The sequence below is a fragment of the Siphateles boraxobius genome, unplaced genomic scaffold (genome assembly GCF_051911475.1).
Source record: "Siphateles boraxobius isolate OS27281-9 unplaced genomic scaffold, OSU_SipBor_1 22, whole genome shotgun sequence".
NCBI classification, from domain to species: domain Eukaryota; kingdom Metazoa; phylum Chordata; class Actinopteri; order Cypriniformes; family Leuciscidae; genus Siphateles; species Siphateles boraxobius.
This window is the reverse complement of record NW_027508833.1, coordinates 17,716,141-17,742,500: the sequence shown is the minus strand read 5'-3', so window position 1 is coordinate 17,742,500 and position 26,360 is coordinate 17,716,141. Positions and strand designations below refer to the sequence as shown.

The window sequence follows — 26,360 nt, the reverse complement described above, 5'->3', positions numbered from 1 at the left end:
ATTGATTCGTCTCGTCCCACATTTTTTTCTTGTTGAATAACCTTGCTTCAGTGGGAAATGCATCAGATCGTGCCTTTTTTCAAAGAAGCTAGAGAACAATTGAAATTGAAACACACAATTGAACCTGGAACATTCCTTTAACACTATGGAAGTTGACCTTGTTGCATTTAAAGATATGTTCTCATGCATACTTGTATCAGCCAATAAAGTAATTTTGTTTGTATGTAGACGATCACAGTATGGCTGCACTTTTTTGGGGGGAAATCCAATTTAGGATTGTGAAACGATTAATCGCATCCAAAATAAAAGTTTGTGTTTATAATATATATGTGCGTACTGTGTATAATTGTTTTGTATAAAGAAATGCACACGCATGCATGTAGTATATATTTAAGAAATTTTTGCATGTACAGTATATACTGAATATATATTTATATATAATTTATATATAAATATATATATAAATATTTTATATATAAATAACACATTTTTCTTAAATATATACTAACATGTGTATGTATTTAGATATACAAAATAATTATACACAATACATGCACATATATTATGTAAACACAAACTTTACCGATTTTAACACAGCAATATTTCTGATGAAAGCAATATTTCTGATACCAGTGATTTTTTTTAATAATAATTTTTATTATTATTTATTTTATTATATTAAATAAAATGAGAAATATTACCTAATTTGGACTTTTCTGAATTAACAGACATGCATGTAGACCCTTGAAACATCTAAAAAGAGTATGAAGTTCATAAAATCCCCGTTTGAGTTTCTTCTAGGTAGCGTTTCATTGAAGGATTTTAAGCTATTGTGATGTGGTGTCCCCTAGCACAGAAGTTAAATAGTGCTTCCAAGTAGTGCAAGTGTGTGACATATTAACCACCAGGTAAAGTTTCAAAGAGATAGCTCAAGTCTGAAAGTTCAGGTGTCAGAAACTTGAGTCGTAGTAATATTCCCTACAGCTCCGGCACAAAGACTGCAGTCATCACATCTGCAGCCGCTGGCTCGTTAAACGCCCGACTTGTTTTCCCAGAGTTGGAAAAGCCCAGTTCTTAAGTATACCTCCTATAATGAAGAAATGTCAAGTCTCCCGCTCTACTTTATAAAAAAGAGCCTTATTACAGCACTGCGATGGGATTCCCCAAGGGAATTCTGCTTGCAGAGGAGAAATCAGCAGAAAGAAAAAATGGAAGAGTGAAATGAGGAAGTCAGGTTGTGAATATGTTCTAGTGAGATGTCTGAATAGAGAGCTGTCAGCTGTTTAAGAAAAGGCTGCTCTTTTCTGCACTAGCTGTTCAATCGGTTTCTGAAGTGGTTATAAATTGGACTGGACTGTTTTCCAGAATGAATGTTGTAGCTCTGTATGTGTGCATGTACCAAGGTTGCTAAGAAGAAAAGAAATACAAGGCTTGTCATCACAATAAGTACATTTTCTTTGCAGCTCTTGTAATTATAATGGAAGATTAGATTATTCAATCAGATTATTACAGTATGGATGACAAGTAAATGCTTAAAAGGTTAGTTCACCCAAAAATGAAAATTATCCCATAATTGACTCACCCTCAAGCCATCCTATGTGTATATGATTTTATTCTTTCAGCTGAACACAATCGGAGTTATATCAAAAAAATATCCTGGCTTTTCCAAGCTTTATAATGGGAGTGAATAGAGCCTGAGTTTTTGAAGCCTAAAAAAGTGCATCCATCCATCATAAAATTAATACATATATGGCTCCAGGGGTTAATAAAGGCCTTCTGAAATGAATTATCCATATTTATCATTTTATAAACTATTATCACTGTCTTCTGGTAATGGCCGTACGTGAGTCAAGTTCCGGCGGAAGAGTGACCTTCGACCCGACGCACGACGTATTGACAAACGCGGAAGCTCAGAGGAAAGAGCGAAACGAAACCCCGGTCACGAATTAGAAGAATTTTTCAAGAGAAATCTCAGAGGAGCTTGAGTTTGTTGTTTGAACTGTGAGAGGCGTCTACTCTCAACCAAGCTTATGCAAAGCCTACGTCATGCGTCGGGTCAGAGGTCACTCTTCCACCGGAACTCAACTCGCATACCACCGTTACCGGAAGCCAGTGATTATAGTTTATAAAGTGATAAATATGGATTTTTTTCTTTAAAAAAACACATCACTTTGCTTCAGAAGGCCTTTATAAAACCCCTAGAGCTGTATGGATTACTTTTATGATGGATGGATGTGCTTTTTTGAGCTTCAAAATCTCCCATTATAAAGCTTGGAAGAGCCAGGATATTTTTTTTAATATAACTCCGATTGAATTCGCCTGAAAGAAGAAAGTCATGTACAACTAGGATCGCTTGAGGTTGAGTAATTAAGGGATCATTTTAATTTTTGGGTGAACTAACCCTTCAATACTAGACCAAACCAGCTTGCTTAAAATGGTTTACTACTAGATGGTTGTCCAGCTTATCAATTATCAATTATCATTATCTAGACCCGCTCAGACCAGCTAATGGGCATCTAAGACCAGTGTTGTTATTGTTAACTGAAATTCTCAGTTTTCTGTAATTAAAATGATTTTGAAATAAAATATAAATATTAGATAAAAAATTTAAAAAGTTAAATATAAAATTGAAATAATAATAAATTACAGCTAATAAAAAAAACTAGTAAACTAAAATGAAGAATAAAAACTAATTCACAGAACATTTCTTTCTTACCCATTCCAGGGTGAGTTGTTCTTGGTGTAACAAATTGAGGCGCATACTTAGATCAAAATATATGCACACAGTATATACTATATACCACATTACGAACTCCCAGCTGAACAAGAAATAGAGTAAATTAGTCGAAGTAATGTTTCATTTCACCGCATTCTGCTTTTAATCACTTCATATCCTTTTTTATGAATTTTTTTCCCTCAAAAAGCTCTTATATTAGTAGTCATGTATAAAATTGCTTACACATGTATTCCCAGATAGGCAGAGACGCTTGTTGAAGCCAAACATCCCACGGGGTTTTGTATTAGATTAGTCGCAGTCTCTCGGGCACAAAGGATTTATGAAAATTCTCTCTCTTTTCCTTTGTTTCTGTCTCCCGGTCTTTCTCTCTTTTGTTCCTTAAACTTCTGCAGAAGGATAACTAAAAAGACACTGTTGCCATGATACTGCTCTCCTTGATTTTTCTGTTGTGATGTAACTGTACAGATCCATGTTGTTTTTCTTTTTGGTTATTGTGTTGCAGTTATCAAAGAACCAAATATAATCCTCTCACTGCGTGTGTTAAAGCAAAAGTCACAAAGAGAAGGAAAGACTCTTCCAGAGAGATCTGATTTCATTTGGCTGTATTACATACTCTCTGGTGCTCCGTTCCAAAACCTAGTAAACTTGTAAGACATCAACGCAACGCAAATTTTGTATATTTTTATGCTTATTAGAGTATTCGTCCCATTATCTCAGCAAAATGATAGTTCTGAAATTAGTTATTTGGGTCGATTCTCCCAAGTTTAGCACTTTTTGTGTCGTGTGTTTGTAGAGTATACAATTGGGTCACTTATGACAAGGAAGCTATATTGGGTCTTGGGACTTGTTTGCAATCTGGAAATGGTAACGTATACCGGTGTTGTTACTTCTGAACAACAGGCTTAAAGCCACAGTGAAATTCCCGCTATAGCTGTATTACAGGCATCAATGTCCATTTTATAATAGTGAAATGATCAAAACGAGGCATAGTGCTGGAAAATCAATTTAAAACTGTGCACTGCTTTAGACGATATCAAAATGCAGGATGTATCACAATGACTAAAAATAGTTGGAGAATATGCCCTATTAATTTTATCCTCAAGTCTTTCTCTCGCCCTCCCTCTCCATCTCTCTTTCTCTGGTGTTTGTGGGGATCAGGAAGGATTTGGGTGGAGTGTTTCAGTGGCAGGTGGGCAAAATCTGTTCACAAAAAAGCTCTTTCTAAACCCGAAAACTCAAGATTCAACTGTTTGCATTCATATTGTTGTAATGTTTTCCATGAAACACATATTTGCAAGGCTTTTGAAATTGTAGTATTATTTGATGTCCCAGATTTCCCCCTTCACCCCCTGTGGGTTTTAGAATGCTTATCTTAATAACATAGCCATGCTTTCTCAGTGGGGAATAGCAAAACATGGGGTGATGGTTTCTTTGTTTTTTTTAGACATTTATTCAACATAAACAGTCATTGTAATATTAAAGGGACAGTTCACCCAAATGAAAATGCTGTCATAGTTTATGGAGCCTCATGTCATTGTAAACCTGTATGCATTTCTTTCTTTTGCAGAACACAAAAGAAGGTATTTTAAAAGAACGCTGGGGTCCAAACAACATTAGGACCCATTGACTTTAATTTTATGGACAATTCTTTTAAAAAAATGTCTTCTTTTGTGTTTCACAGAAAAAGAAAGTCGTCCAGGTTTGGAACGGCATAAGAGTGAGTAAATTTTGATGTGTTTCTGATGTTTCTAAGAAATTATAGCATCCTTATCATGGATAAATTATATGAGAGCAACACTAATTTACAGGGGATGCCAGTAACAATTGTCTATCCCAAATGTCAGAAGAAGAGAAGGCGAGGTGGATGCAGCCGATAGAAGAGAAGTACACACACACACACACACACACACACACACACACACACACACACACACACACACACACACACACACACACACACACACACACACACACAAGCCAAGTAGCATTAGCACTGGGATGTCTGGCAACCAAAATGTATCACCGCCCTTCCCGACGGGCTATCTTAAATTGTGAAGTAAAATTCCTTCCTTGATTTGTGTTGTTCACTCTCTTTACTTATTTAAGGGAAAAGTATGATCACAGAAGTTTATGATCATGCAGATTTGTCCGCAGTGCAAATGCTGTTTGGCTTGTGTGTGTGTTTACTTCTCTTCTTCCGGCTGCATCCACCTTCACCTTCTCTTCTTCTGACATTTGGGATAGACAATTGTTACTGCCATCCCCTGTAAATGAGTGTTGCTCTCATATAATTTACTTTTGCTAAGTGATAGAGATTGGATGCACAGTAGAGAAAATTGCAAAAATTGCTGACTGTGTGTGTGTGTGTGTGAATATGTTAAGAGGCGCATGGATTTACACTGGTATTTCAGTTCTACTCAGCCAAAATAGACAGACCAGGATGAAAAAGGGAAAGCCAAAGAAAAGCAGACCGCCATTCCTATCCAAATTTTTACATAAAAAAAATCTTTTTTTATTTGGTCTAGTTAAAATTCATTTCGGGCTCCCAAATCCCTGGTTATGTATTGCTCACGGAAAGTGGTTTTGTAATTTGCATCAGATCTGATGTAATGTAGTAATGAAGCTGTTTATTTTTCGTGTGCATCAGTATTGTGATTCATAAGCTTTATGACCTCATTTTTGGTGTGCTGTACATGGTATTTGGAGTCAGTGGTTCATATAGCCTGCGCTGGTGTCAACTCGGGTCATAATGTAATAGATGAGTGGTGATGCTGGATCTCTGCATTTGCATTGCTCTGCAGGCATTGCTAGTCCATCATAGGATTACTGTTCAATCAGGATTTGACGTTTCCTGACAGCGCTACACGATATTGCCCTGCTGAATTAGATCTGTACTAGTTTCACTGGCCCACCTCTTGGAGTCCAGCAAAGACCTCCGTCTCAATGCCAACTGGCTAGGCTTTTGGAAGAAACACAGACCACCTTGACCACTGGCTTCAGGTAAGTGTGTCTGTGGCAGCATGTGTTCCTGACTTCCTGTCCAAAGGGATTTCAATGTGTTCATTATCATCAGGGACACATTTTGTGTGTGTTTTTATGTGACGTCACAAGGGGGAAGAGTGGCTTTAAGCTGGCTTTATTTGGTCTGTAATCCCTCATAGCAATCTGAATGAGTAAAATGTTTGGAGTTGGAGCGGATCAGCTTCGCTGGATTATCACAAACCCCTGCCTCCCTCACACCAACCCTCCCCTTGTTACAATTTTCCTTCCTTTCTCCGTTTTCTCTCTTTCTTTCCCTCTGTCTGTTCACGCTTGTCGCTTTGCATTGCCAGAATGGAGTAGTCAGGCAGGCTTCACCTACCAACGTTATTTGTGAGAGCTCTTGGTGTCCTCTTTCCTGCTTCCATCACCACCAGCAGTATTCCCCAGATTAATTATTCACCGGTCGCCAAGCAAGAGGAGCCATTTGATAGCCAGACCTTGCCACTGTGATAGAGACGGGAGACAGAAATTACAACTGGACCTCAGGTGAAAAGCAATATCTTCTGTTTTAATTTTTTCTTCCATACTCCTTCCTTTCACCACTTGACATCAGCCTGCAACTAGGAACTTAAAGGAAAACCTCTCTCATTTTTCTTCCCTGTGAGTAAGGTATATCTATTCCTCATGTTGATCTCCAGTAAGCAGTTGCCGATCGGCCGCTCCCAGAGCTGGGACACGCTGGGTGGGAATGAGGGTCATTGGGAGCGCAGTGACAGTGTTTACGAGCAGCAGGCCCGGATGGCTGGTCGTCGCAACTCGCTGAGCTATGGAGCAGATACAGGAGGGGGATGGTACGAGCCACCACCTGGAGTGCGTCCTCCTGACCTCGATTTAAAAAGGGAGCCAAACTCCTACCAGCAATCTCTTTACAACCAAGGTTATTTGGATCGTCCGGACCCACGTAACATAAGAAAAAGCTCCGTTCCTGAGTTGAACAGCCATTATGATCGACATTCCATGGCTAACCGTGGTTCTCTGCCACACCATGACTACTATCAGCAAGACCCAGGCATGCCACCTCGGCCAACAGATGGTTTCTATCGTGGAGACCAACCTCATTCTCTCAATAGGTCATCAACACATTATGGAATGATGGCAGGTCCTCGGCAACTGTGGGAACAGAGTTCAGGAGGTCGGCCTGGTTCTGGTGCCCCAACGCCTGGCATGCCTCCTCCCCCACCTCCAAGTTCTCATGACATGGGTCGTATTTATAGGGAAACATCCCTGCCTGGACCCCCACCTGCTACCCCTGGCACAAAAATGATGCAGGATGGGCAGCGCATTCCAAGCCGAGCACCATCTCCAGCTCGTTATATAATGGAGCCAAATTCTCCCCGTTACGGTACTGAGCCACCTGCCTCTCTCACTAGCCATTACAGTGACGTTAACGGAAGGCCGATTGATCAGCCAGCAGCCACTTGCCTGGTGGTTGACCCAGCTGCTCAAGGAATGGATGGAACTGCCCGAGGTATGGTCATGCATCTGGAAAACCCCTCACCATACACCATACAGCAGCAACAGCAAGTCCAACAACAGGCTCAACAGCAAGCGCAGCAACAAATGCAACAACAAATACAGCAGCAGCACATGCAGCAGGTTCAGCCAGTGCAGCAAATGCAGCAGGTTCAGCCAGTGCAGCAAATGCAGCAAGTTCAGCCAGTGCAGCAAATGCAGCAAGTTCAGCCAGTGCAGCAAATGCAGCAAGTTCAGCCAGTGCAGCAAATGCAACCAGTACAGCAAGTTCAGCAGGTACCACAGGTACAGCCAGTGCAGCAAGTTCCACATGTGCAACCCATGGCACCTCCAAATCCTGTCTACACTCCAGTTCCCTCTACAGCCCTTGCCCCAGTAACCACTCCTGCTCTTCCTGCTCAGCCTTTTTCTCCTGCTCCTCCTCCCACTGTCCCTCAGACCCCAGTGGCTCCTGTAGACCCTAAAAAAAATGCAGACCCTGAGTTTCTGGCATTGCTGCAAAAAGAGGGCCTCTCGGAAAGCACCATCAATTCTCTGCTGCAGCAGGGCTTTGACTCCACTGCAATGTTAGCTGTTATGGAAGAAAATGATGTGCGTTCAGTGGCCCCCAACTTGGGCCAAGCCAGGGTTCTGTCTCGTGTTGTGCTCAGTTTCAAACGACCACCTGAAATCCTTCCTGCTACCCCCCTGCATCCCAGTGCTCCAGTACGTGGCAGATCCAACAGCTTTAGCCATCGTAGTGACATTTATGCGCACCAGCCGCCACCCTTAACTCCGGGCTTGGAGTCCCAGTATATGCAGCCACCCTCTACCCCCATGCAGACTGTATCTGCAAGGATAGGTGAGGGCTATAGTCGAAGACCCAGCAGTGCTCCCTCCCAGCAGCTTCTAGACCAGACCAGTGGGTATCCTGGAGCCAGGTCTGCAGGAGCATACAGTGGTTCTATGGTTCCAGTCCAGCCTCGCCCATTGTCAGGCTACAATCCGCATACTGGCTTGCCCATGTCACATATGACTGCAATGTCCCAACACATTTCATCACATCTGCCAGTAATGCCATCACAAATGGCAATCCATGCAATGCCACAGCCTTTGCCAGCACTGCCTGCAGTTCCCCAACCAATGACCATGCCTGCTTTGGCACCCCAGCAAGCTCCGAAGGCATACACAACCAACTATACTGTACCAATGGAGTTGTTAAAGAGGGATCGAAGCTTGGCCACCATGTCTCCCATGCCCAGTCCCCATGTAAGCCCACAAGTAATGCGCAGGGCTGGAGTATCCTCAGACGGAACCCTAGTACCTGTTGGTAGTGCCGGTCCAGGTCAAAGTGTGAGTCTGGCTAATCAGAAGCTCAGCCGGCGTACTGGACCTCCAGTCATTGTCTCCACTATGGCATCGCCGGACACAAGTAAATCAAAGCCCTCTTCCATTACCTTTTTCACATTCTCCTATCTTCCCCTCCTCTGCCCCCTCTGTAGTGCTTCAGCTCCTAACTGTGTGTCAGAGTGAGTGTGTCTGAATCATATGATTGTAGGTTCATTGATTCAAGTTACATTTTTGCCTTTGAACTTCACTTTTTAGAAGTGCTACACAGATACACCTCCTTTGAAGAATAAATAGTGCTGTTTGTTTTCGTTGCTGAAAAAGTAGTGAATTGAGTTGCTAATAATTTTACCAGACCCTCCAGTACTGAGATATCATCCCTGTTCCTTCCTTCGTCTAATGTTGAGCAAGACTCATCTTATATTATTAAAAATGATTCTTTCAGATCAAAGCTTTTGGAGCTAGTTTGGCTTTGTTTTGTTCCAGATCAGATGCAACTTCTTTTGTACATAAAGGATTAGAAAAAGAAAAAAAATGTTATTATTTAGCGTGTCATTCCTCATCATCTTTTTATACCTTGTCATTGCAGAACCGCATACCACTGACTATTGTATTTTTGTCTAGCGCAACTCATTTAAAAGTAAACTCACTTTGGACTTTCTTTTTACAATGAGTGACATAGTAATTGTGCTAGAATGTGCAAGCGTGTTTTTCATTATGTTGCCTTGTGGTTCAGTGGCCTGTTATGTTATTTGTCAGTCACATTTATGCAGTATTAGCCATTATCAGGGTGCACTGAATTTTAGACTGTGTTTTTTTATGGCTTGGAATTATATATTACATTGCTTTAATATTATTTATGTTCTCTTGTAGGCATCTCTAAATTAATTTGGAGTGACATGTCTTATTTTTTATTCTCATGGTTTGTCTTTGCTGGTTTAAACCTCTGTCACTATCTGCCCGTTGCTGCTGATCTGTTTGACTAAGATACTGTGAGTGAAGTGTAGCCTGTCAGTTAGTGGTAGAGCCACTTGATACATGTTTGATGTGAATTGTCACTTTGAGGCGTATATAGGCAAGATCAGAATGATGAACTGGACCAGCACAGGGGTGAGTGACAGTTTACGGTCTTTGCCAAGCACAAACTTCAATGGGAAATTTCAATGTGAGAAATAAGTGAACATGTAGTTCCTCTACAGTTGGAGGACATTATTTACACAACATTTAAGCAAAGCATTTATCATAATGCAAAAAATAGCCTTTTCATTATTGAAATGCAAAACTGTTATTTTAATTGTAAAAAAATGTTATGTCTTGATAGTATTTGTCAATCTTCTTTTATCATCATTTAACGGAATTTGCTTAACTAGAATGAATGTAAACAGAAAATAATGTCACACAATAGAATTAAGTCAATTTAGGATTTTTGCATTATGCAATAATATACAGTATATTTTGTGGGATTCATTCAAATGTTGTTGCAGGGCTGATGTTGATGCACATGCATGTTTTGCAGATAGTGCTAAAGACTGTAAAGGGTTATGGTGTCATATTTCTGTATTCTTGAATCCCACCTGGTGCAGCTGGTGTAAGAGACTGTTTCCAGCCCACATTGGCTGTTTCAGAACGATGACCAATGACTGCACTGAGGGGGAGGGGAGGCAGCGCAGGAAGTTTTACTTTGAGCCGAAATGGAGATGCAGTGTCAGACCCCGGCAGGAAATTAAACAACACATCACGATAGTCAGGCTAATCACATTGTGGTGATAGTAATCAGAGTGTATGGATATGATTGGAGAGCCTTTGGGGTGGGAGAGAAATGAGCAGTGATAAACAATATTAAAGGCTGACTGGTTCAGTGCCTAGTTAGCGAGCAGCTTCTGTAGGGTTGGGCAGTATGACCAAAATCTCGGTAGAAGTTATTATATTCATGGCTTGACATTAAATGTTTTGCTCACCAGCCACTGTGGCTAATGGTTTTTCAAAGTTACTAGCCACTCAGCATTTTCACTGTCCATAATTTTACATTAATAACATGGGGAAAATCTTTTTTACTGCTGTCACTTTAAGACCTGATTCACAGATCCATTATACTGTTACACATGCATTTTTGTGTAACTGTTTATGTTCCTTTAAAACATATCTGACTGTGTTTAAGAGTATACTGACCAAGACCAGCATTTTGACATTATTTTGTGTGTATTCGACTGTTTATGCGCAATAAGCAGCAAAAAATTGCTCAATTTAGTACTGAGAGGCGGCTTTATGTGCGCACACTTTGGGTGTGAGCACAAAATCTGGGCGAATGAGTAAAATTATGAGCAATCCCAATGCCGAAATCCAAGCCCTGTAACACCAACAATATTCATCATTGTTGCAAATGAAACGAGTGAGTGAGGGGAGGCGGGTTTGTGCATCAACTTTCTGTCGGAGGGATGAGAAAGCGAGGTAACGTGGTATTCTGTGGAAAATGTATATTGGAAGCATTTCAAATATTTCAGTGTCGATGTATCAAAAAATCTTATACTATTTGACAACACTACATTGCACATTTAAAAGACTTCAGTTGAAAAAATGCATATATTGTATATAAAATTAATATAGTCTAAATGGCTTGTAGGAGTGACTGCGTTACACAACACTTTTGAAATACACCCGCATTTGGTGGGTTGGCGGGTGTTATATGTTAGATAACCATTATTAAGCTATTTTTTTGGATAATCCAGTGAAATAAAAACTTGGCTGATCAACTACATTTTATAGCTAAAATGTTTTTTTTTGTGTCCATGGTGTCCAAGTCAGATGTTGGAGGACTGGTTGACCATCCCACCCATCCCTAGAATAGAGGACAGATAGCATCATAATCTTTTAACTATTCTTTTTACTACTGTCTCTAATCCACGGCTTCCTGTCTATCTCATGCATCCTCTCGTTTCGTTTCTCTTTCAGAGGCTTCCATTTTCCCTTGGTGTCTTTTTGCCTCCCTTTGCTTCCGTTACACCTCTGCCGTCTCACTTGAGTTAATGGGTTTAGCTGGCTTCGTTCCATGTAATGAAACCATTTCTCCAGTGCCCCAGTCATCTCTGACTCCAGATGTTTCAGGTTGGATAGAGTCAGAGTACATTGCTCATGTCCTAAACATCTGTGAAAACCCCCAGTGGGCAAGCAGTCTCGAGCAGAATATGAGCGCTTCTCTTATGCACAACAAAGTCATTTGCATGTGGGTGATGGTTGTTTGTTTAGCCAGTAATTTCGTCTGCTAATGGACAGGCTGTAGACTGCGGGCTCGCAGGGTATTCCTTAATTGTGTGTTGCTAGGTGACCTGTTTTTGGTAGCAACGACTGCTCTATTTTTTCTTATTATCATTATTATTATTATTGTGCTCTCTCCTTTAGAAAGCATGCACATACACCATAATGTATCGTTCCTTACGGTCTAATACATCTCAATGAACTGATCTGAAAAGAGCCTGCTTCCTTATTCCTTTACCATATATGGTCATTCCAAATGCCCCTAAAGACTAATTGCGTCTATATATGGACATGCTGGGGCGACCCTGGCAAAAGACCTTCCTTTCTAGTAAGAAGGGATTATGTAGCCATGGCGATGGGTGTCACGGTCAGACCATATGAGAGTGTTCCAGGTCAGGTGTGTCCATATGTTTGCGTATTTTTGTTTGTGCTTTTTTGTATCTGGTGTATTATTTGATATTGATTTTTTATTCTTTTGAAGTTCTTTTTTGAACGAGAGCTCTTAGGACTGAGGCGTTTTGAGTGATCATCCTGTAGTCTGGGATAAGCCGCTCCTGGTCATGGATCAGAAGTGTTACGCTGAAAGGACGCTCCGTGGTACGCTTTAGTCTAGTGTAGGCTGTTTAGTTGAACTATTGAATTATAGGCAACAGTGTTTCTATATAGTCACAGTTAGTGTTTATGCTAGTGCATGCTAGATTCTGTGTAATGAAATGTAGCATCAGAGTCACTTTGCCATCGGCTTGACAATTAGCATGTGATTTATTTTCAGTCTCTGAAAGAGAATCAACATATACATTTTTTTTTTCCCGTAAAGGTGATATGGTTAAATAGATTCATTGAAGGACATGACCAATCAATCAGTCATCACTTTTTTTGTTTACATTTTAAATGGTCTTTAAACATGAGTCTAGCTTGGTATAACTAGATAAATAGATGGCACATTTAAGGCTAAAAGGACCAAAAGTTTGATTTAACTGTTTAAGATTTTTTGAACATGTATAATGGTATTACTAAGGTTTATTTAAAAAAAAAATCTTTTAAGGTTTATTTGAAGTAGCCTGTTGCATATTTTGGTAGACTGATATAGAAATTATTCAGTACCATGGTATTTATCAAATTGTGGTATTTTGCCATATGGATTTTTAGGGGTGTATAAAACGTTAAGCAACAAAAACAATTTTCAACATTGATAATAATCAGAAATGTTTCTTGAGCAGCAAATCAGCATATTAGAATGATTTCTGAAGGATCATGTGACACTGAGGAATGGAGTAATGATGCTGAAAATTCAGCTTTACGATAGGATTAAATTCATTTTTTATATCTATTAGAAATGGAAAACAAATTTTAGATTAGTTGATAAGATGATTAGGGATGTTAAGAGACTTCTTTCAAAAACGTGCGTGTGTGAGTGAATTAATATCAGTTTATGAATCGGCTAGTTGCTCATGGTATCTGATATGATTTCTGTAAAAAAAAAATGGTAAGGCTCCATCCTTTTTTTTTATCACTTGATTTTATATCACAAAAAATTGGGATTTACCTGGATTTTTGACATCTTGATGTCTGGTAAAGTTTTATTCAAATTACAGGTTTATTTAGTCTTGGCAAGACTGTCCAAGAGAGTAAAGGTGGTTGCTTCAACATAAAAATGACTTGTAGGCAGTCGGTAACCATTAATCTGTAGGAATTTGATCAGACAAAATCAATATGGAGTACAAAGAGAGGAAATAATGAATGAGAATGGAGGGCAAAAGACACTCAAAACCAAAAGTCATTTCAGTGCCCTTTTCTCCAACTCAGCATATTCATTTAATGAGGGTTTTAGAAATGAAAAGAGAAGACTGAGAGAGGGAATGAAAGAAAAGAGATTAAAGAGGTAAAATCCCACTAGCCATCTGTGCAGGACGGGACCAGTGGGAAAGGACGGGGTGGGGGTTTGGGGTTAGCGGCCTCCATCAGAACATAATCCTGCAGAAATGAATGAATGCGTGTACTGTAATCCCTGTCTGCAGTAGGACAACTCATCTGACCTATCTCTGACGTTTACATCTGTCCCACATGGCAGATTAGCATTAAAGAATCAGAAATTGGTGGGATATTGGTTTGTTTGAACGTATGAATAATCAATTTGCCCTGGCGCAGTGTGTAGACGAGAGCTGTATGTAAACAACTAGCATCTGATATTTCTTCATAAAATGTTAAACAACTTGTGAATCACTTATGCTGTTGCTTTTTTCATGGATAACCGCATTTGCTAGGCCTAATTGTAAATGTACAATATACCACACATTGCACGTATGCAGTTTGTTGCAATTTGTCAATGTACTACTTGCAATCTGGCCCTTTCTTTGTGGGTATATGAAATGTTTGCACAAAGTCACAGAGACCAAACGTTGAATGAACAAATGAGTGTCATGCTAGTGTTCGGCAATAAAGATGTGCTGATGGAGAAAGAGATTCAGGCCAGAACAGAACGATCACTTGCTCTATTTGGCCAGTGCTGCATTGCCACTGTCTCACATATGCATGTGTTTTTATGCATTGCAAACTTAAACATTTGGTTTGCCAATACATTACATATATTGTTTGCATTGTTGTGTTGTAATTGCAAGAAAGATTCCCTGATAGTCTTTGAAGCATTAGTTATTGTCAATGCCAGCCATTGTCTTTGTCTATTACTACTATAGCTGTATAATTTATAGCAGTATTATTGTATTATTATATATATATATATATAATTTTTAATGAATTATTTATATATTATAGTAGTTTATACATTTATCAATTGATAAATGTATATACTATAATATATAAATAATTCATAAAAAATTATATATATATATAATTTTTAATGAATTATTTATATATTATAGTAGTTTATATTTATATATTTATATATTATAGTAGTTTAAATTTATCAATTGATAAATGTAATAATAAATAGAATATGTTCTAAAGCACAAAATGTATAATATATTATGATCTAAAATTATTGCTAGAAGATATTGCTATACATTTTTATTATATTATTCATACAACTATTTATATATTATGTTACATTAATACATTTATTATACTTTAAAAACATGTTCTAAAGCATTAAAAGTCAATTAAATTACATAATTGTATAATTCAATTATATAATGTATTTTATTTAAAATTATATTATTTAAAAAAAAAAAAAAAAATATATATATATATATATATATATATATATATATATATATATATATAAATTAAATAAATGTATATTATATTATAATTATATATATTATGTTAATAATAAATATGTAAATGCTTCAAATATATGATTTATGTGGTGTGGTCTGAAAATATTGGGATGGCAAAGTATTCTTGTAAATGTGAACAGAACCTGCATGATATGATACCACAGAGTTTAGAAACAGAGACTTGTACAATGCAATTGAGATGGGTATCTTTGTAAAGAATGAGAGAACATGTGGATGACTGCTGAAGAGAAGCCTTGTTCACAATATTGTGTGTGTATGTGTGTGTGTGTGTTTGAGAGAGAGAAAGAGAGAGAGAGACAGTGTGAGATGGCAAACAGGTCCCGGTGAATTATTCATTGTGAGAAAATGAAAAGGTCACGGAGATTGAGTTTCATTCGTAGATGGAGAGGCAGATCTCTGTATGAACACAGACAGCGCAAGCAGATGCAGATGTTGGAAGGACCAGAAATTGTTTAGCACTTCAATTCAATGCAAACTATGAACGAAATAAGACATGAAAGAATTGTCTGATGCTGTGTATGCTGTATGAATGTCTATATACCTGCAAGGACAGACTTGTGTTTGTATAAACATCTGCTCAAAGAAACGTGTTCAAGTCATTGTGTAATGATGTTTGCAACCTGTTTTGCTTCCTTAATGTGACGTCTTAACTAATAAAATGAAATGTTGGGTGGGTCTTGATTTTATCCGTCGGGAAATGATTGGATTGTGAAAAGTGGGCGTTACATATCAGAACAGTCTGGTGGTTGAAGGGGAGGAATTGAAAATAAGAGCAATTGGTGATAGTAACATGCATTAGTGAATCATTCACGTGCATCATGCTTTCCTTTCGATTTTTGCATTTTATTTTTATGTTTTACACTTTAACCATGCAAGTGTTATTTGTTTGTGCACGTGTGTGTGCGCTTTTGCTGTAACTCTTTCCCTAATGTTAAGCACTATCACCTCATAAAGAGCCTCTGTCTGTAGTCTAACAAAACACAGCTGTGTGTGTGTGTGTGTGTGTGTGTGTGTGTGTGTGTGTGTGTGTGTGTGTGTGTGTGTGTGTGTGTGTGTGTGTGTGTGTGTGTGTGTGTGTGTGTGTGTGTGTGTGTGTGTGTGTGTGTGTGTGTGTGTGTGTGTGTAAAAACCTCTCATTCCCTGGTCCAATCTCTCGTTCAGAAGGCCAGATGGCTTCTGTCATATAGAGAACTAACAGATTGAGGGAGCGAGAGAATGTGAAACTAATGAATAGAGGGAAAAAAGTATTTTGGGGAATGAAACGGAGTGAGAGATCACATCTGCTGTGAGTGTGTTCCCTTCAGGAGTGTAAGAATGAAGATTGAACACTTTGCTAATTATCTGTGTTAACGTGTTGTTTGTTTTCTCTTGTTTGGTCACCACACCACCAGGTTTACTTACACATCACTCTTAAGTTGTAGTAGAGATTTCACGTCATTGTTAAAATAATGTAGCCTAGGCTATGTAAGGTGAAGGATTTCGTTTCCGCAACACCAAATGGAATTGCATTCTAACTTTTGGCTGGGAGAAGTTTGTCTGAACAATTAAGGCTGGAAGAATGTACAGAATTTGTTTGAAAATGGTCATATTTTTGCAGTTCAGTTTTGTTTTGCACAGAAGTGATGCATTTCCCTCTTAAATCAAAAAGGTATTCGAAAGGATTTAAAGCAGCCATATCAATGAAGCCACTGAATGTTGTGGTGAAAAAAATCAAATAATGTTTTTCATGATAACAATTGTATTGTTGCATTGGGCATTGTGTATTGATGTGCTTTTTTGTAGGGCTGCACAGTTTCACCAAAAATGTTATATTAATGTGAATAGGGGAGGAAAAGTATTTATATATATATATATTTATTTATATATATTTTATATACATATATATTTCATATATATATAAATGTGTGTATAAAGTGTATATATATATATATATATATATAAATGTGTGTGTTTGTGTGTGTGTGTGTGTGTGTGTGTATATATATATATATATATATATATATATATATATATATATATATATATATATATATAACATTTTTGATGAAACTGTGCAGCCCTTCAAATAAGTACATCAAATAAATAAATACAATTGTTATCAGAAAAATCATTATTTTATATATATATAAATATTTAACAAAATATTACTATTGGAGTATTTCACTGTAATATGAAATTAAAATTTTAAGGAAAAATTAGTGACTATTTTGTTTTACAGTACAATTTCTTCATTTTAAAACGTTAAACCATCAAGCTTTGTTGAGTGCCAGTGTCAAGTGCCAAGCTTCAGCTCACAGCGCTTATATTTATTTAATTAAATTGTAGCCCTTGGAATTTGATAATCGCTCTAAGCCATATTGTAATTTCGGTTTTAGTTCGATTCATTGTGCCGCCCTACCATATTCTTGCTTTTGTATTTTTCCCCTGAAGTCCACTTATGAGGTCAGTCAAGGTTTCGTGCCCCAAAAGCAGAGGTAATTTAGTTTTTCATTTAGTTTTGCCCCTTTTGTATGCCATCATTTTAAAGGACCCCACTGAAAACAGGCTGTTTTTTCTACTTTGCCTTTAGAGCATTATTTAAATGACCTCTGTAATGATTGGCTAACTGGTGTACTTCACTCTCTCATACATCAAGGTGTGGCAAGTTGCTGAATACTAATCAGTAACGATATGTAAATGCAGGTGGTCACGTGTTAATGAGCTCATCAAAACCACAATGATATCTGAATGCCACATTATTTACAGATTCGTTTTTATAAATGTTCAGTTTGAACTGGAGGAAGCTTTGTGTTGAGAATATAACAGTATGTCTGTGTACACTGTTTTATTTGAAATGTGCAAGGAAAATCCTGTTTTCCGTGGTATGTCCCTTGTAAGGCTGATATTGTGTTATCGCACACTAATTGTGCTGATCTGGTTCCTCTGGCCAGCTGTGTGTTATATGACCCTCCACTCATGTGGTGACTGTTCAATTCCTTTCTCTGTGAGTATTTTCTGAAAAGTGAAGCGAATGTCTTGACTTTCACTGGAAATCCTGTTAAGTGCTTTGGACGGTGTGTATTGGCCACTGTGACAGTGTGTTCATATGGATTTAAGTAGCTTAAAATCAGTCATTCAGCTCAACTGTACACAACATGAGCTGCTACACATCTTTGTTGTGTCTGTGTCTGCACAATGCAGTATACAATGAACCTTCCTTTCAGTCAGTCATGTTCATTTAGAGTTGATGTTCATTAATAAGTTTGCTTCTTTGTTTGGTTGCTAGTTTGTTCGTTTTCTACTTTTTCCTTTCATTTGTTTGTACATCTTTTTCATTTGTTGGTATGTTTGTTTGTTCAAAACATTAATTTGAAATTCATACTTTTCATTGTTTTGGTATTGGTTCATTCATTCATTCATCCATTGTTAGGTCATTAGTTTGTTCATGTTTTCTTTTTAGTTTGTTCTTTTGTTTGGGTCTTAGTTCTTTCATTCATTCATTTATTCATTGTTTGGTCATTAGTATGTTCTTTCTTTCTTTTTCTTTTTTTCTTTTGTTTGGGTCTTAGTTCATTCATTAATTAATTTATTCATTCATTCATTCATTGTTTGGTCAATAGTTTGTTTGTTCATGTTTTCTTTTTATAGATTGTTCTTTTGTTTGGGTCAACGTTCTTTCATTCATTCATTGTTTGGTCATTAGTTTGTTCTTGTTTTCTTTTTATAGTTTTTTATTCTTAGTTCATTAATTTGTTCATTAATTTATGCATTCATTCATTCATCAATTGTTTGGTCAGTAGTTTGTTCATGTTTTCTTTTTTATAATTTGTTCTTTTGTTTGAGTCTTAGTTCATTCATTCATTCATTCATCCATTGCTTGGTCATTAGTTTGCTCTTCTTTTTATAGTTTCTTCAGATCTTAATTCATTAATTCGTTGGTTCATTCATTGTTTGGTCATTAGTTTGTTCATGTTTTTTCCCTTTTTTCATTTGTTTGTGCAATGATGCTTTTTCTTTAATTATATTATTCAAATGTATGTCTTTTTTCTTTCATTAATTTGACAATTGTTCATTCATTCATTCATTCATTCCATTTTTGTTCATTACTTTGTTGTCAGTGTCATTTTCTTTCATTTTATTAGTTTGTTTGTTGAGGTATTTGGTTTGTTCAGTTGTTTGTTTTTTGTCTTTGTTCAAACATTATTGTCTTTCATTCAATCATTCCTTGTTTATTTGTTTGGTCCTTCAGTTTTTCCCCCGTCAATTTATTTGTTTGATGTGTATTATGTTTTTCATTTGTTAGTTTGGTCATTTTTTCATTTGTTAGTTTGTTTGTTAATTTGACAGTTTTTCTTCAACCCTTCATTTTGCTTTTCACAAAACACGCACACACACACACACACACACACACACACACACACACACACACACACACACACACACACACACACACACACACACACACACACACACACACACAGACACAGACACACAGACACAGACACAGACACAGACCCACACGCACACACACACATTAGTGTTCACATTACATAAGCCAAATAAATACCATTTTAACAGAATGAAGTGACAAATTTTTGAGCATAGAGGGAGGGTGAATTAAAGAGAGGTAGAAAGAGCAAGAGAAAATAAAAGAAAGAAAGGCAGGCTGAGATTTGAGTGGAAGGGAGAGGCTGGCAGTCTCTAACCACTGTGGTCTCCAAATCATAAATTTGAGAGCAAGGGAGTGCTGTTGAGAAAAAAAAAAGGAGTGGGTAGAAAAAAAGAGCAACAGAAGGGGGAGTGATTGGAAGCGTGAGGAGTGGAACGGCACAACTCATTTGCACTGGCACTCGTGTGGGAATTTTTGACCCTCTCCCTCTTTCCGTGACTCTCCTTGACTCGGCCAGGCATAGTTATTCCTCTCCTTTTTAACCTTGAGAAGTCGATTCTAAAATGAGACGAGAGGGGGGGATGAAAACGGCAATCAAGATGGACAAGGCGAGAGTGAGAGGCTAGAACGAGGGATGAAAACAACACGCTCTTCTGTCCGTCTCTGAACGCTTTCGGTCCTGACTGAAGAAGAGCAGATATCTCCGCTTACCCACATATGGGGGAGTGAGCGAGTGAGCGAGTGAGCGAGCGACAGACAGGCAGCGAGAGGAGGGATACCCCCAGGACACAATCACAGGAGAACGCTTTTTCTCTACCGCCTCCCTCCATTTTTATTTCTCCCCTGTTTTTTGGGCTGCTCTTCATGGGAGGAATGTGGAGGCAGCATTTTCCAGGCAAGACGCATGTTTCTGAAATTGGCCAAAAGCAAAAGTGTGTGTGTGTGTGTCTTTGTGTGCTTGTGCACGGTACTTGCTTTTTGATGGTGTCACAAGCGCATGTCTTGGCTGCTGTCTGTGACACATCTGCAAACTAGTTCGGCATGTGTGTGCAAACTCACACAGTGCATTTTGTTCCTGACTCCTTATTAGTGAGTGTGTGTGTGTGTGTGTGTGTGTGTTTGCCAACCAAATCCCTGGCTAATAGATCAGGAGGGGTGGAGAGAGAAGAAAAAGTGACGCAGCACAGATACACTCTTATTAGACACTCATGCACCTGGTTTATTTCAGGACCTGGACGGTCATTCAGTGATCTGACTCTTTTAACTCCTTTTCCTGCAAGTGTCTATTAGCTTTGGAGCAAAGTGTGTTTTGTGTCTCAGTTGTGTGTGTGTGTGTGTGTGTGTGTGTGTGTGTGTGTGTGTGTGTGTGTGTGTGTGTGTGTGTGTGTGTGTGTGTGTGTGTGTGTGTGTGTGTGTGTTGTGTGACGGTGAGAGATGAGGTTGCTTGGTAACCATAAGCAGCAGTTGACAGTGAGGTGAGGCACTTGGCTGGCAGCTTTTTTTTTTATCCAAGATTGCTTGTATCTCACACACACACACACACACACACACACACACACACACACACACACACACACACACACACACACACACACACACACACACACACACACACACACACACACACACACACACACACACACACACACACACACACACTCTTATTAAAATCACAGCGCACACCTAAGCAAGACGTGTGGAAACTCACACATACGGTGCGATATACACGCTGCCATATTTAACACACACACACACACACACACACACACACACACTTACAGATCCACGTCAACGCAACTCCATGGAAAAATCTCCTCATTTCCTTTTGTTTTTACAGACTTTTATTGTTCATGGGATTTCAAAGAGAGTATTACATTTCTCTTTCTCTCTCGCTCTCTCTCTCTCTCTCTCTCTCTCTCTCTCTCTCTCTCGCTCTCATTAGTTTCACATACATTAAAGTAATAGTTCACCCAAAACTAGAAATGTCATTATTTATTCACCTATGCAATGTTAAAATCAAAAATACTTTGATTTTATTTCTTCTGTTGAACATAATTGGAGATGTTTGGTAAAATGTTCACCATCATATACTCTGCCAAAAAGGTCTGCACTAAATATTCACATTTATTACGATGGCTTTGTGTGAGGAGCAGACTGAAATGAAAGTGATTATCTTTAGTTCCTTTCCTCTGTAGATCTCAAATTAATTTATACTTTCCGCATCAATGTTTGGTCACATGACATGCAAGAACCAAAAAAATATATGTTATTTCTTAGTATTTCTGTCTTGTTTTCCAGTACAAATATTTGAACATTCTTAAAACGGTTACTTGAGAAGCAAAAGTCTTGTTTGCTGAAAAATTTAATTAAGCGAGTTTATTCTCAAAACAAGAACTATACTTGTGAGGTAATAAAAATAAACTAATTTCAAAGGGAGAACTGGATTATTTTGGCAGATATTTTTTCTTGTTTTAAGCAAAAAATGTTTAAATATTTGTAATAGGAAACAAGATAAAAATACAGAGTAAGAAAATAATTCTATGCAGTGTTGATATTAAATGTATGATGCTCCATATTTGAAAGTATGTGATCGCAAATTCAAGATTCAGAAGCTTTTGCGGAAGAAAATATAAATTACTACATTTTATGATGCTCTTGTTTGTCATAATTATTTGTAGCTTGATGGTCACCATATGTTTACGTTGTATGAAAAAACAATGTTAAAATTCTTACAAATATTACTGTGTTCCAAGGAAGAGAGAAAGTCATATGGGGTTTGAAACAACACGAGGTGTATGTAGAAGATTTTCATTTTTTTTTTTAGGTGAATGATCCCTGCTGGGAGAAAACTGCAAAGACTGAGAGAAATTGTGATGGCAAGTCAAATAAAAAGCCTCACATCTCTAAAATCAATGTTTTGTCCGGATCTTTTGTGCACTATGATCAGAGTAAATGTGGAGAATGGCTGAAGGGTAGTGCTGAGATTTTCCCCTGCTGCTCTCTGATTGGATAATCCCCCATTCCGGCCTATGATTGGATAATGGCTGTGTACTGCTGTACTTCTCAGACTCTGTTTGTTTAAAAATCACTGAGTTTAAGTTTGCCTTCACTGTTCATGTCCAAAAAAGCTTTTAGAGCAGGCTGTCTGAGCTCTGAAATTGTTTATGGGTTGGAAAATGAACAGTCGACATGGTTTTGTGAACATTGATTGGTCGAGCACCTCTACATGAAGGGGTGTGTGTGTGTGTGTGTGTGTGTGTGTGTGAGAGCCCCATCAGTCTGTCCTTCCCCCTCTGATTTCTCCCGCTCTGATGTAGTGATGGCTCCACCATGTCATTTGTGTTTCTGTTTGATGTGTCCACTGCTCATTTAAAGCGTGCCAAACCCCTGATCTCCCGCATCCACTCCGTTTCCTTCGGAGAGACCCAACGCTGCCTTAACATCTCCCACACAATTATTTTTTTATAATACCATGGTAAATAATTCTCATTTGAAGTCTTTTTTTAAATAGATGGTGGAGAGTGAAGCGAGAGAAACAAGAGAACAAGATGTTTCCCCCAAAGGCTATTAAATGAAATGTATTCATAACTCTGCCCAAATGCTGCAATCTCCATGACAACAAGACACATGGCGGGAGGGTGATTGGGAAGTTGACGTTCTTCTCTGTGTTTGCAGGTATAAGGCCTCAGATCATGAACGGACCGATGCACCCTCGGCCGCTGGTCGCTCTGCTGGACGGGAGAGACTGTACCGTAGAGATGCCCATCCTGAAGGATTTGGCCACGGTGGCGTTCTGTGATGCACAGTCAACGCAGGAGATCCATGAGAAGGTCTGTTTGCTCTATTTCCTTCCAACCTTCCTTTCTTCCTTCCTTTCTTTCCTTCCTTCCTTCCAACCAACCTTCCTTGCCCTATTTTTCCTTCCTTCCCTATTTTTCCTTCCATCCTTCCTTCCTTCCTTCCTTCCCTTCTTTCAACCAACCTTCCATCCCTCCTTTTAACCAACCTTTCTTACTTCCCTCCTTTTATCCTTCCTTCTAACCTTCCTTCCTGCCTTCCAACCTTCCATCCCTTCTTTCAACCAACCTTCCTTCCTTCCTTCCCTCCTTTTTACTTTCACTTCTTCCTTCACTATTTTTCCTTCCTTCCTTCCTTCCTTCCTTTCAACCAACCTTCCATCCCTTCCTTCGACCAACCTTCCAATCCTCCTTTTAACCTTCCGTTCTTTCTTCCCTATTTTCCGTCCTTCCTTCTAACCTTCCTTCCCTATTTTATCTTCTTTCCTTTCTGCCTTCCAACCTTCCATCCCTCATTTCAACCAACCTTCCTTCCTTCCCTCATTTCAACCAACCTTCCTTCCTTCCTTCCTTTCAACCAACCTTCCTTCCTTCCTTTCAACCAACCTTCCTTCCTTCCCTCCTTTTAACTTTCCGTTCTTCCTTCCCTATTTTCCTTCCTTCCCTCCTCCTTTCAACCAACCTTCAACCAACCTTCCATCCCTTCTTTCAACCAACCTTCCATCCCTTCTTTCAACCAACCTTCCATCCCTCATTTCAACCAACCTTCCTTCCTTCCCTCATTTCAACCAACCTTCCTTCCTTCCTTCCTTCCTTCCTTCCTTTCAACCAACCTTCCTTCCCTCCTTTTAACTTTCCGTTCTTCCTTCCCTATTTTCCTTCCTTCCCTCCTTTCAACCAACCTTCAACCAACCTTCCATCCCTTCTTTCAACCAACCTTCCATCCCTTCTTTCAACCAACCTTCCATCCCTTCTTTCAACCAACCTTCCATCCCTTCCCTCATTTCAACCAACCTTCCTTCCTTCCTTCCTTCCTTCCTTCCTTCCTTCCTTCCTTCCTTTCAACCAACCTTCCTTCCCTCCTTTTAACTTTCCGTTCTTCCTTCCCTATTTTCCTTCCTTCCCTCCTTTCAACCAACCTTCAACCAACCTTCCATCCCTTCTTTCAACCAACCTTCCATCCCTTCTTTCAACCAACCTTCCATCCCTTCTTTCAACCAACCTTCCTTCCTTCCCTCATTTCAACCAACCTTCCTTCCTTCCTTCCTTCCTTCCTTCCTTCCTTCCTTTCAACCAACCTTCCTTCCCTCCTTTTAACTTTCCGTTCTTCCTTCCCTATTTTCCTTCCTTCCCTCCTTTCAACCAACCTTCCATCCCTTCTTTCAACCAACCTTCCATCCCTTCTTTCAACCAAACTTCCATCCCTCCTTTCAACCAACCTTCATTACTTCCATCCTTTTAACCTTCCGTTCTTTCTTCCCTATTTTCCTTCCTTCCAACCTTCCATCCCTTCCTTCCTTCAACCAACCAACCTTCCTTCCCTCCTTTTAACCATCCTTTCCTTCCTTCCCTATTTTTTTTCCATTCTTTCTTCCTTCCATCCCTCCTTTAAACCTTCCTTCGAGCTTCCGAGGAACCAAATAATTTCAACCAAACAGATTTAGCTGCTTTTATGTACCTAAAATATCAATCTTGTTGCAAATAATGAAGGCTTTTTTTAACACAAAAAAATTATGATATTTAATTATTTTCCTTTGTACACAAATATAACAATAAATATAAATTTAATCTTAAAATGAACTTAAAATTTTGATATGATGACACAATCAACTTGTTTTGAATTGGTTCACTGAAAAAGTTCATGTAATTTTTGAACTTCAACTGAACTTCATGTAATTTTTTTTGCTGCTGAAGTTTAAATCCGACAAGAAATACGTAACAAATATATAACATGTTTTATCGCATTGTTTTCACTGATTGCATGTCTGTTGTCTTCACAAACTCCTTTGAATCAGATCTTTTAATGAATTGACAGAAGACCCACAAATGCACAATCTATTAAATCAGTTTGAATCAGTCAAGAAATTACTTAATGAATCTGTTACTGACTTGAAAATTCACTGGCTGGAGGTTTATATGACATTGTGCTGTCAAAGATTTTGTTGTAATAAATTGTTTGCTTGTTTGTTTTCTGAAAAGATCATTCAAATATTTTCATAAAATAGATTTGTTTAGTATGTACAATATGCATGCATTGTAAACAAAAGCAGAATTCTGCCGGAAACACTAGTTTAAAAACACAGGCTGTGATTCATTTTATAGTGACCCAATTATTAGACCCAGTTACGAAGGTGTAGAATTTCATTGCATTTAATTGAATTACTCTGTTAAGTTTAATATTATGTTTTATAGGGGCAGTCGTGGCCTAATGGTTAGAGTCAGACTGGTAACCCGAAGGTCACAGGTTCGATTCTCAATACCGACAGGAAATGTCTGAGGTGCCCTTGAGCAAGGCACCTTACCCCAAATCACTCCCCGGGCGCCACAGCAAAATGGCTGCCCACTTCACCGGGTGTGTGTGTGTGTCCATGGCTTGCAGTGTGTGTGTGTGTGTGTGTGTGTGTGTGTATGTTCACTACTCACTGCTCCTGATGTGTATGCACTAACCTGGATCGGTTAAATGCAGAGTACAAATTCAGAGTATGGGTTACCATACGTGGCCGTCACGTCACTTTTTACTATTTGATTCGGAATATGGTTTTGTAAAAACTAAAAAAAACGAATAATTATCAAACTGGGAGGAAATTTATTAAATGACACGTACACGACCATGGCAAACTCCCAGGATGCTACAAAAAAATTATTTATGTGTGCTTAATAAACATCCTCCGGTTTTGTGCCCTGATGTTTATAGTGTGGTATAAATGTGTCTGTGGCAGGTGTTGAACGAGGCTGTGGGGGCGATGATGTACCACACCATTACTCTGACTAGAGAAGATCTGGAGAAATTTAAAGCCCTCCGAATCATAATCCGCATTGGTAGTGGATATGACAATATCGACATTAAAGCAGCCGGAGAGATGGGTAAGAGCATTGGGTGACAAATG

The 26,360-nt window shown here is 38.6% G+C and overlaps 1 protein-coding gene across 14 annotated transcripts in view; it reads left to right on the top strand.

Annotated features, from left to right (window-relative positions):
* ctbp2a (C-terminal binding protein 2a) overlaps window positions 1-26,360 on the top strand; it is a 46,073-nt gene that overhangs the window by 12,289 nt on the left and 7,424 nt on the right. For 5 of the 14 annotated variants that reach the window (XM_077238885.1, XM_077238884.1, XM_077238888.1 and 2 more), the window contains exons 3-5: window positions 4,419-4,454; window positions 23,132-23,286; window positions 26,193-26,337. In XM_077238885.1, the coding sequence (XP_077095000.1) occupies window positions 4,419-4,454; window positions 23,132-23,286; window positions 26,193-26,337 (336 nt within the window). Of the gene's footprint in view, window positions 1-4,418; window positions 4,455-5,972; window positions 8,664-19,574; window positions 20,352-23,131; window positions 23,287-26,192; window positions 26,338-26,360 lie in introns of those variants that run through there. The other 9 variants (XR_013206617.1, XM_077238878.1, XM_077238881.1 and 6 more) reach the window with 5 other exon arrangements.